The 11585-nt window shown below is 45.4% G+C and overlaps 1 protein-coding gene across 2 annotated transcripts; it reads left to right on the top strand.

The window, feature by feature from the left end:
* Positions 1-55: 55 nt before the first annotated feature.
* PRSS23 (serine protease 23) lies at positions 56-8234 on the top strand. Of its 2 annotated transcripts, none has more exons than XM_041483680.1 (2): positions 56-212; positions 5075-8234. In XM_041483680.1, the coding sequence occupies exon 2, from the start codon at positions 5088-5090 to the stop codon at positions 6204-6206; it is 1119 nt and encodes a 372-aa protein (XP_041339614.1). In that variant the 5' UTR covers positions 56-212; positions 5075-5087; the 3' UTR covers positions 6207-8234. The 2 variants fall into 2 exon arrangements, with proteins under 2 accessions (XP_041339614.1, XP_041339615.1); XM_041483681.1 differs by lacking the exon at positions 56-212 and adding an exon at positions 2370-2390.
* The last annotated feature ends 3351 nt before the right edge of the window (positions 8235-11585 follow it).

Raw genomic sequence — 11585 nt, 5'->3', positions numbered from 1 at the left:
CCAGCGGCGGGATCCACCTGCGGGAGGCGCCGCTCCGCCCCGCCCCGCCCCGCTCCGAGCGCGCCGCCGAGGGCCGGCGCCCGGCGGGAGGGAGGGGAGGCGCTCCCGAGCCCCGAGCCTGCGGCGGGAGAGATGGGACCGGGACCGGCACCGGCTCCGCCACCTGCCTGAGCCGCTCCCGGAGCCGCCGCCGCCGCCGCTGCGGGGAGCCGGTAGGTAGCGGGCTCCGCCGGCAGGGAGGGCGCCGCGGGGTGCGGGTCGCCCCGGGGGACAAAGGGGCGGCGGGAGGATGGCGAGCTCCGGGCTCGCCCTGCGCTGCCCCGGGCACTGCCTCGCCCGCCCAGGGCGCCCGGCCGTGCGGGACAGCGGGCGGTGGGAGCGGCTGTCCCGGCCCGGGTGAGCGCTCTCTCCGCGCAGGGCTTAATGTTTAACCCCGCTCGCATCCACCGGGGCGCACCGGGCGCCGCCTCCCCGGCGGCGCCGGCGGCAAAAGGGCGAGCGCGGCTGCTGCCCGGCGGTCCCCGCTGCGGGTCCGCTGCCGCTGCCGGGGACCAACTCTGAAAGGACGGCGGGTGAGGGAAACAGCTGGGGTAAAAGTCGCCTTTGCTGCTTTTTCGTGCTTTGGAGGCGTCTGAAGGTAGCGCTCCACTGCGGTGCTGTACTTGGATTCGTCACTGTGTTTGAGTATTTTTGGGGTGGCTTTTTAAGACATACGTGACACGAGCTGTTCAGTGAAGCGGCTGCTGGAGCCTGGGGGGAATTGTTTTTGCCTCCTGCCCCGAGCAAGGTCCGAGGGGTTGGTACAGTCCCACGGGGACCCAGCTTGTGCAGCTGCCCCGTCGCTCAGGTGGTTTGGAAGCCTTGGGGATGCAGCTCCTTCCTACAGCTTTTCCCCGTTATTCAAAGTGACCGTCACCGTCTGCTCCTAATGCAGTTTGCTCTTGTACCGTGATACCGAAGCTGCTTGACGTGCAGGGAAAGAGAAAGAAGAAAAAAAAGGAGGGTGAAAGGAGGCAGTTCTAGGAATCGGACTAAATGGAAACACGTTCTGTGCTCCCGTTTCTCTGTGTGTGCATGTCACTGGTACACGTGCCAAAATAGCTGCTGTGCCCGGTGTGTATGTTAATGGACACACCCGTGGCCTGCCAGTATCAAAGTTAGTTTCAGGTTTTCCAAGGCATCTCTTTCTGCAGCCCTCAGTCTAGCAGGTAAGGCAGCGTAACCGCCGCACCACCCGCAGCATCTCAGGCAGGCTAATAAAGTTGTTAGATTTTAATGGCAGGAAGGCTTCTGTAGTTATTAAAGTGCAACTCCATTATTTTTGCTGTGTTTTAACAAGTTCTGTGACCAGGAAAAGGAGCAGAGGTATTTTGGCACGGCGCTGACAGTGATTTAGTTCCCCTTTATGATTTGGTTTGAGGCAGATTTTTCTCTTTCACTGTCTTGGTTTTGTCTCTTGATTTTTTTTGGTATGTTAATCTTTCTGGCTTCCAGCGTTGTGGAAAAACTTTCTTCATTTCAAAATGTAATGGAGACTGGTTCATGGGCTTTCATACTAGATGATCCATGATTTATTGTTATTTAACCATCTACTACAAGAACCACCCCTGAAGTAGTGAACTCTTGCAGAAAAATTAATTGCTTATTAGAAAATTATTCATGTCCATCCTGAACAAGGCAGTTTTCTTTCAGCAGCATCTATCTTGGGGCGTGAATGCCCACAGCGAGCAGGAAAATGTGTCTATCAAGTGTTTTAGCAGCACGGAGAGCCCCGGGGTAGCTGTCACTGTTTCCATTCTCTAAACAATTTTAATGCCATTAGCGAGTGTGATTATGTACAAACCGCTTCTAGGGGGTTCCTAGGCTGGATGTCAGAGCAGGGCTTTGTGCTGAGTCAAAGGGTGGATTGAGTTTATGACACAGTTTAAATAGAAACAGAAGAGCAGCGCTACAGTAGAGCAGCACATCGTAATTCATTCAGTACCGCTGTGGCATAGCCGTGCAGGGAGGTGCTCACTCCTTGCCACTCTGCTCACTTTGAGAACATCTCTCAGGGTCACCCATGAGTAAGTAGCTGAGGACAGAGAGTTTTAACCCTGGGGTTGTTTGCAGCTGATTGATTGTGTTTCAAATGAGAAGAGAAAGTTAAAGGAAAGAAGAGCCTTAATGGAAAGTCTCTGTTTAAATGTAGACTGCTTTTTCAATTCCTTCATTTTTAAGAGGGAGGATCTACACAGAAAGAGGTACTGTGCACTAATTTGCATCCTGTTATAAGTAAGACATATTTATTCTATTTATTGCTGCCCAGATGTGATTTAATACCAGTTATGTCTCCAGATGGAATACAACTATCAAGACTTCAGTAAATGAGCGCTGTTTAGCTTCTACAGGTATAAACTCACAACTATATTACATTGCCAGGTTTAAATAACGTTTTAAATAATAGAAAAGTTCTGTAACTGATGAAAAGGCTTTTTTGTCCCCAGAGCTGCAATGCGATCACAGCACAGAAGCAGCAGTGGAGGGGAGTGGGAGGCTTGCTCTGAGATGTGAAGTGGAGCTTCACACAGCGCAGCACAGGCACAAATACCATCTTCTGAAGCCTGTTTTCTGGGACCAGCTCGAGTCCCATCTCCTGTCTTGCTCTCTTCATAGGGCGGCTGCCCTCTGCTGTCTAAAGCTGCCCTTCCAAGTGCTGGCGGTGCTGTGGTGGTGATGGTGGGGAGATAAGGGACAGCAGGTTGCAGGGCGAGGTGATCTCTCTTCCCAGCCCAGATGATAATCTCGGAGGAGGCAGAGGAGCTGTTTGGCACACAATCCCTTCATCGGGTCGCCGTGCTGACGGGCACGAGGGAATCTGGCTGCTTGTGCAAATAACAACTGACAAGATGCTTCTGGTTTTCTGCTGCCAGCTAAATAAACCAGTCAGAGGCCAGCAGAGGCTCAGTTAGCCTGAATGGGTTTTAGCTCCAAGAAGTGGCATGGGTGGTGCAATTTAGAGAGATGCAATCCGTCAAGAAATCTGAGGGCAGCGAGGGCAAACTGCCTAGAAATATGTGCTCTTAATGATGGGCTCATACCTGGTGCACAGTTTAACTGTGGTTTAGTCTGCTATCAGCTGCTGACTGTGAAACCAGTGAGCACTGCTGCATGCAGCCCTCACTGACACAAGCAGGACAGCTAGCAGTTGACTTTTGCCAATGTATATTGTCTTTGTGGGGAAGGAGCAGTGCCATTTGTCCCTGCTACCTTCTTTTTTTTTTTTTTCTGTCTTCCTAATCACTGTCCTACAACAATAGGTGTGATAATACAGCAGGTGTTCCCTGTGCCATCCTTACAGCTATTTGGAGCGCTCTCATTTCATAGCTTGCAAAATACATCCAATACTAAAATTTGCTGTGGAAGGAGTCAGACGAGTGGTTGGTTTTCCTTAAATACCAAGTATTTTCTGATTTGTGAGACATCCAAAATGATGCCATTCTGATTAATGTTTAAAATGGTTTGTATTTGCCAGCATGAGTCATCAGTTAGGTATAATGCATCATATTTGGTGGAGACTAACCTAGGAAAAAAGTATGTTCCTTTAAAGATGTCCTGTGTGTTAATGAAAAATCTGCCAACAGAATCTATGGTCACTTCTGAAAGAGTCAGTACCTGCCTCTGTGAGTTTCGATAGAGTCAGTTCTTTTCATCTACATCTGTTTTTTGTACTTAAAGTCTTTTGATATCTTACATGAGCCAATTGATATTTTGAACATTGTGTGCTTTAATGACAGCCTCTGTTCCCAAAGAGAATGGTACCAAAAATCTAAGAATCTGAGCCCAATATTTGAGTTGAGCACCACTGGACATCAGCAGCCTGTAGCTTTCGAAGTCTTTTTTGGTGCAACTTAGGAATGGAGTATTCCTACACAAAGCACTGGAGAGAAGGATTTTTCCTTTTTATTCTTAGATAGCTGTGGTCATTTCCTGTGTGATTTGCTTGGTTTGCTTGTTTGAGGCATTTCAGGAATGATCCTGCAGTTGTGATCAGTGTAACCTCAGCAGGGTTTTAAATATGTGTAAGCTCAACATAATTGTGAACTTTCGTTTGAATAATCTTTGTGTGAGGGAGATCCTGCCTGCCTTCTTGCCCAGGGCACAGAGCCTCCTGCAGCGATTCAGCTGTATGGCTAATTTTCAAATAAACTGAAGTTAGGCATTTTTTTGACACAGTACTAGTGCACGCTGTTCTCTGCAGTCTCAGGCACTCTGCCTGCGGTTCATAAACACATTTACAGCCGCATTTGCCTCCCTGTGCTCAGAGGGGGTTGGTTTGCATTTCTAATTAATTGAGTTTATAAAGCAATAAGCCAGTGTGTTAACTGGAAATTCCCTCAAGAATTGTAATCTTCCTTCATTAGCTGCCTGTGTGTAATCATATCACCCTTTCCCATGTAAGCCTGGGGGAGAGCCAGTGCCGCGTGGTGCAGAACCTTTGTCTGGTGGGAGTTGCAAGGGGAAGTGAGTCTCCTTTGTGGTCATGTTCTGCAGCCCAGCCCCTGTCAGGTCACCTTCTTTGTCCCTCCCCACCTGTCCCTACCATCAGCCAGATGTGTCTGGCTGAGACAGCAAATGGTGTGAAGAGATTTAAAGGGCATCTTTCAGCGAAGTCAAAGAGTAGGGGAGAGCTTTCAGAGAGTGTTCTAGTCTAGCTGAAGACAGACACATTTACTCTTTGCAGGAGCTTTGTTTACTGTATGAATGGATTTAAACAGAATCTGAATTTTCTTTAAACTTTGTGAAGACAAGTACTATAACTTCCCACTGATGTCAGCTGGGAGTTGGTGGCTGAGAACACGTAAGGGTTAAATGTCCTGTATTGCCGTGTTAACCTGGGATGCTTGTTTCAAGACTCAGGCTAAGGCATTAGTTTGACATTGAGAAATCTGAGCTACTTGATGTAAGTTAACTCCATTCAAATGGCTTGACCCTTATTACATTTATACTGGGTTAGCAAGCCACTACTTAGCAAGGTGGGATAATCTTGCAACGAGTTTGGGTGAATAACTGTATTTGCTTTTGCTTTCCACAGACCGGCATTCAGAATGGCAGCCTTGTCCACTTTAATCCTCCTTTTGTGTGCTGCTAAAGATGTGATGCCTTCCAGTCCTCACTGGAAGCCAACTTGGCCGTCTTACAGAGTTCCCGTTATCCTGCCGCAGTCTACCCTGAACTTGGACAAACCACAGTTTGATGCTGAAGCCAGACTGGAAGTGGTATCTCCGTGTGGCCCAGCATGCCACAAAAGTTCTCCGCTGCCGACTTACGAAGAAGTGAAGAACTACCTGTCCTACGAAACCTTGTACGCTAACGGCAGCCTCACTGAAACTGAGGTGGGCATATACATCCTGAGCAGCGGCGGCGATGGCTCTCGAGGCAGATCTCGAACTAAGAGGCAGATCTATGGCTATGACAGCAGGTTTAGCATTTTTGGGAAAGACTTCTTGTTGAATTACCCATTCTCCACATCGGTGAAGCTTTCTACAGGTTGCACGGGGACGCTGGTGGCTGAAAAGCATGTTCTTACTGCCGCTCATTGTATCCATGACGGGAAGAGTTACGTCAAGGGAGCTCAGAAACTGCGGGTGGGGTTCCTAAAGCCCAAACAGAAAGATGGCGGCAAAGGGTCCAATATCACCAACTCGGCAATGCCTGAGAAAATGAAATTCCAGTGGATCCGGGTGAAACGGACGCATGTCCCCAAAGGATGGATCAAAGGCAATGCCAATGACATCGGCATGGATTATGACTATGCCCTGCTGGAGCTGAAGAAACCACATAAAAGAAAGTTTATGAAGATAGGTGTGAGCCCACCAGCAAGACACTTGCCTGGAGGGAGGATTCACTTCTCTGGCTACGACAATGACCGTCCGGGAAACCTGGTTTACCGTTTCTGTGATGTCAAAGATGAAACGTACGACCTGCTGTACCAGCAGTGCGATGCCCAGCCGGGTGCCAGTGGATCTGGGGTATATGTGAGGATGTGGAAGAGGCAGAATCACAAATGGGAGCGTAAAATTATTGGTATATTTTCAGGCCATCAGTGGGTGGACATGAATGGCACCCCGCAGGATTTCAATGTAGCTGTTCGCATTACACCCCTCAAATACGCACAGATCTGTTACTGGATCAAAGGCAACTACCTTGACTGCAGGGAAGGCTAAAGACAATGAAACTCCTTGAAAGCACTTAATGACTGGTTTTAGTTACTCATCTGAGGAAAGGCTAGACTTTTGCTGCAAATGCATGTGATCATGTAACATCAAGAGGTGATATGTAGCTTTCCAAGCCAGCCACCTTGTTCTTATGACAGGAACTGGGTGGTGCTATCATTACAGCCTGAAACTGGGGAGAAAGGAACGTCTGCTGGGTGGGGAAGGAGCAGGTGGACTTGCTGAATTTGCAGCTGAGCAACTGAAGATTAATTAGGGGCGGATCAGTAAACAGTATGAAAACAGAACCGTCTCCAAAGAATCTTGTAAAAGGGACGCTGTTGACTATCTCATGCCTACAATGTTTGTTTTAATAAATCCTAGGATTAGTTGAAATGCTTTGATCTGAACTTTTAAAAGAAAATATTTCTATGCTGTTGGGGGCTGAAGAGGGGCATTTAATGGTGTTTGCAACCCAAACATTACAGCTTTGTGTTCCTGCATGAGAAAAGGGAGTGTGAAAAGGGCAAGGCATGCACCGTGGGAGATGAATGCCACACAAATAGCGTGAAGGGTAAATAACCACATAACACTTCTAACTTCCTTTCAGCCTGAGTGATTTGAGACTTTATTAGTAACATAGTTAAGAAAAATGCTTTTTGAGCAGACAGACCTTGGTATTGTAAGGATTTGACTGTGAAGATGATATTGGTCGTATGATCAGTGCCATTACATGAATGAGAAACATGAATTGCACATGGGATTAAATCTTTATAGGACCTGGGACCTATGAAGGAGCAGGATCCCTATAAATATACTAGAAAGTGTGTGGGGAAAGGGGCTTTTCTGTTTATGACTTACTTAGGTCTTTTAAGGAAAATCTCGTGTCAGCAACTCAGATTTTCAGAGGGGAAGCCTGTCTTCAGTCTTGCTGTCTATCTGAATTGCTGCCTGCAGAGCAGGTAAAGGAGAGAGCAGGACAAGGGTTCTACTGAGTTTTCCCTCTGTTGAAGATCCTTGCTGTTCTACCTAATAATACACCACGTAGAGGGACCCTAGACTTAAAAGTGTCTGTCAGCCATATCCCATTGACAGTGTAATTTGGGCATCTTGACTAATATTTTTTGTGTTTTTGAAATAGGAATCCTCCTCCCCATCTAGCTGTTGAGTTACAAATAAATCTTGGCAAATGCACAGTTCAGGATTTCTGCAGCTGGAATAGAACCACTTCATAGGACGCAGCCTGGGTTTGCTGTGAAGTGATCCTCTGCTGTCTCTTACAGATAACAGTGATAATTTTACCATAGAAGAATTAGAGTTGAAAACAAGAACTGCATTTTTGAGGTAAAAACAGTGCAGCCGAATACTATAGCTCAGCAAACAGCATTTGGAAATCAGCATGGTCTGTACAAACAGCCTTTCTTAGATGGACTGTGCCACTGTATTTCAGTAACATGGTTGAGGACATGGTGCCGTGCCAAGATGATTTTTTAAAGTAGGAGGATAGACACTGGCTCCGGTTCCTCTTCCATCCACCGCTCACTGACTCCTGAAGCTTCCCAAGCTGCCCATGGTGCTTGGTGTTGTGGGGCAAATGCACGTCTCTAGTGAAAAATATCAAAGCTGGGAAGGAGGGAATCCAGGCAGAGCTTCCCTGTGCTGTACCAATACAAGGAAAATGTTAATTCAGCTAAGCCTTTTTTACACTCTACTAATTACTACGGCATTTGTAAACATATGCCTGATGGTGCTTTATCTTTGTGGTGGCTTTGGCTCTAGTTCTGACAAACATTTTTGCTGGAGCTGCCTATGATTATTATTTTTATAAAAGCAGTGTACAAAAATGTGGACTCTCATGTGGGTTTTTGGTGCACTCAGATACAAGCAGTTACTAATGCTTTGAAATATGAATAATCACCATATGTATCTGATGGTCTTCTTCTGACTTTTTGTTTTAATTTCCTTTACTCTATGGATGTTATCTGGAGCACTTTTGTTTGAATGTATCACAGTGAATAAAGAAAAGTTATGGAATTTCAATGCAGACATTCTTGTATTTGTGCTGTATTGTGTTGCACTTTCAGTCTCATTTCAGCTACTTATTTGTACAGACATTCAGATACAGATTTATTAAAATCCTCAGTGCTGTTTTTTTTCCTTCAATTTTCTTCTGCTCTCACCTGTTGGAAGTTTTGTTCTGGTGTATTGTTTTTGGGGTTTTTTTGGTCTTAATTACTATATACATTTGGATGCTAATAATCAATCTTAGCTTTTGTATGACTCTTACAGTTCCAAAGCCAGTCATGAGCTCTGATTAGTTAGAGCTGAAAATAACCTATTAGACTGAAAAGCCACATTGTTTTTATGAACTTCAGGGTAAATAAACTATGGAGGAATGTGAACCAGTCAGTATAAGGTCATAATTGAGGTCAGTCCATCTTCTTTTTCTTTTAGTTGATGCGGTATTAAAAAAGTTCCTTTGAGGCCAGCAGTGAGACCCACAGTTTTTAGAGAAACACTGGATGCAGAAAGTTTTTCATTCTGAAATTGCTGCTCATACAACTTTCCTGACCTCTAACAATGCACGCTACGTCATGTGGGCTTGAGAGCATCAGTCCTGGTTTACTGGATGTATTTCCCATCCACTGATCCTGTGTTCTCAACTGCTTTCTCACATTGTAGGCTAAGAACTTTTCACAGAATCATTTAGGCTGGAAAAGATCTTTAAGATCTTCAAGGCCCACCGTAAACCTAACACTGCCTGGTCCACCACTAAGCCATGTCCTGAAGTGCCACATTTATATGTCTTTTAAAAACCTCAAGGGGTGGTGACTCCACCACTTCCCTGGGCAGCCTGATCCAATGCTTGACACCCCTTCTGGTGGAGAAAGTTTTCCTAATATTCAGTCTAAACTTCTGCTGGCACAACTTGAGGACATTTTCTCTAGGATAATGTGAGCAAGGTGGTTTTTTTTTTTTTTTTTCTCCTAAGAATGTATGCAGCAAGTTCAGTGTAATCAGGAGTGGGAGAGTCTCTTCCCACAGCACACCCTGTGCAAACATTCCAGTTTTAGAAAGAAAAGGAAATCTCAGATAACACAGGCAGGGTTGTGGTGCTGAAGTTCAGCACCGTTTCACCTGTGCCCACCACGTTGGTGGTAATTTTGCCAGTGTAATCATGTGCAGCAAGGCTGGGCATGCTAGACAGGTTTGAAAATTACATCCTGAGGATATTTGCTTTGATGCTGCAAAGTAGGCTCTTTTAAAACCAGAACTTAAAAATTATGAGAAAGATAGCCATGCAGCCAAAATAAGGCTCATCAAGAAAACACAAGTAACTAAATTATATACAGGCATGGCACTTGAAATTTCATTGTCCAGCCAACAACTGCCTATGACCTACAGAACTGAATGAAGTGCCTCATTATTCTTGTATATGAAGGCAAGACAGTGGATGGGTATAGAGGCACTGTTTTGACTGTGATTGAAAAGGATTAAAGTCTGCTCCTGCATCTGTAAGAGGCTGACATATGAAAAATTTTACTTAATTTGCTATAAATCCCTCGGAGAACAGTGCTGGAGATGGAAAGTGAGGTCTCGAGAAAACACAGACCCTGCTGAGCTCTTCCCCAGCACACACTGAACGTCGCCTACTGAAGACTGCAGAATATCAGCAAGTTTCCTTCTCAGAGAAGAAGTATTTTCCTTGCATCTGTAATTGTTTTGCAACTGAATTCCCAGGCCTGCCTGGTTAGAGGGCAGCCCTCGTCTTAAAGTTGCAGGCTGAACCCCGAGCAAGTATAATACATGCTTGAAATTCTTTTCCGTGTTTCCACTTAATCTGCCATTTGTTAGCAGGTTTTTGGTAGCGTGCCAATGCAGTATGCACAGGCCTTGGGAAGAGAAGCTTTCAATGAGTGCATAAAGTATGTTGGGTGGTAAAAACCTTCTTTGCTTTTCTGGAAGAAACAGGAAGCATGGATGGAGAAGAGCAGCAGAGAGTGAAAGGGCAGTATGATTTGTATCACAGGAGGAGGATTCCTAGAGGATCAGTTTCGTGGATGTGCATGTGTATAGGGTTTTTATAAATAATACTGTTACTTTCCATTCCTAGTTCTCCCAGGTGGAGAAGAAAAAATTAGGAGCTGAAGTAAATTAAGTCTCTTCAAAGAGAATGCCATTAATGCCATGAACTAATGACTTTAATGCCAGCTCTGAAGCCAGTGTGCAGCACAGAGGAGAAGTTTAGGCTGTGACTTGTCTAATAGATACATAAGACAAGAGTGACAGTGACATAAGCATTAGGAACCAAATCTCCTCCTTCCAGGAGATGTTTTTTCCTGTCTTACAGGTGATTATTAGGTTGCACGTGCTTTGTGCCTGCTGGCAAAGGCAGTGTGGGCTTTTATAGCTAAATGGTTACACAAGGGAAGAGAAATACCTTAACATGCTCCAGACACCATTATCAACACTGGTTATTCCCAGGATAAAATTATCAGTGATGCTTTGGGTGTGGTTGATTTTTAACTAAATGGGCTGAGCCATGAAGCAGGCTTATACTGTTTCTTTTTTTTTTCTGAAGATCTCTGACAGTAATTAAGTGTTGTGGCTCAAGGAGGGGGTGGTGAATGTTCCTCTGCAAACTTTTTATGGACAATGTTAGTTTGGTTTTTTTTTTTTACAATAAATTCCATTTAAAAGATTTGTGCATGAGCAGATACAAGAAGTTAAACACTTCTATTAGTTCACCAAGCAAATCATAATTATTTAAATAGCACATGTTATATGTAATATCTGAGATGCCCTGGCAGCCAGGAGGGCCAAGCGTGTCCTGGGGCAATCATGCACAGCATGGCCAGCTGGGCAAGGGAGGAGATTGTCCTGCTCTGCTCTGACCTGGGACAACCTCACCTTGGATATTCTGTGCATTTTTGGGCACCACAATAGAAAAAAGACAATTAGAGAGTGTCCATGGGATGGAGGGCAATGAGTTGGACTCGATGAACCTTGTGGGTCCCTTCCAACTCAGCACATGCTATGATTCTGTGATTTTTTGCATCCTGTTACCTTTGAAGCCAGGTATATTTACTGCTATGGACAGGTCAGAAGAACAGAAAAATGTTCACATTTGGTAAAGGCTTATCTGTCGCAAAGTCCTGCTTCTGAGCTGAAGTCAAGGAAGGGCAAAGTGAATTGGGGTTGTTCAGCCTGGAAAAGAGAAGGCTGTTGGGTGATCTTGTTGTGGCCTTCCAGTATCTGAAGGGAGCCTATAAGAAAGATGAAAAGAGACCACAGAACAGGGCATGGGGGAATGGCTTCAAACTGGAAGAGAATGGGTTTAGATTAGGTATTAGGAAAAGAATCTTTACTATGGGGGTGGTGAGAAACTGG

This window comes from Pyrgilauda ruficollis, unplaced genomic scaffold (genome assembly GCF_017590135.1).
Source record: "Pyrgilauda ruficollis isolate IOZ18807 unplaced genomic scaffold, ASM1759013v1 scaffold60, whole genome shotgun sequence".
Lineage (NCBI taxonomy): Eukaryota > Metazoa > Chordata > Aves > Passeriformes > Passeridae > Pyrgilauda > Pyrgilauda ruficollis.
This window is presented reverse-complemented; position numbering and strand designations above follow the sequence as displayed.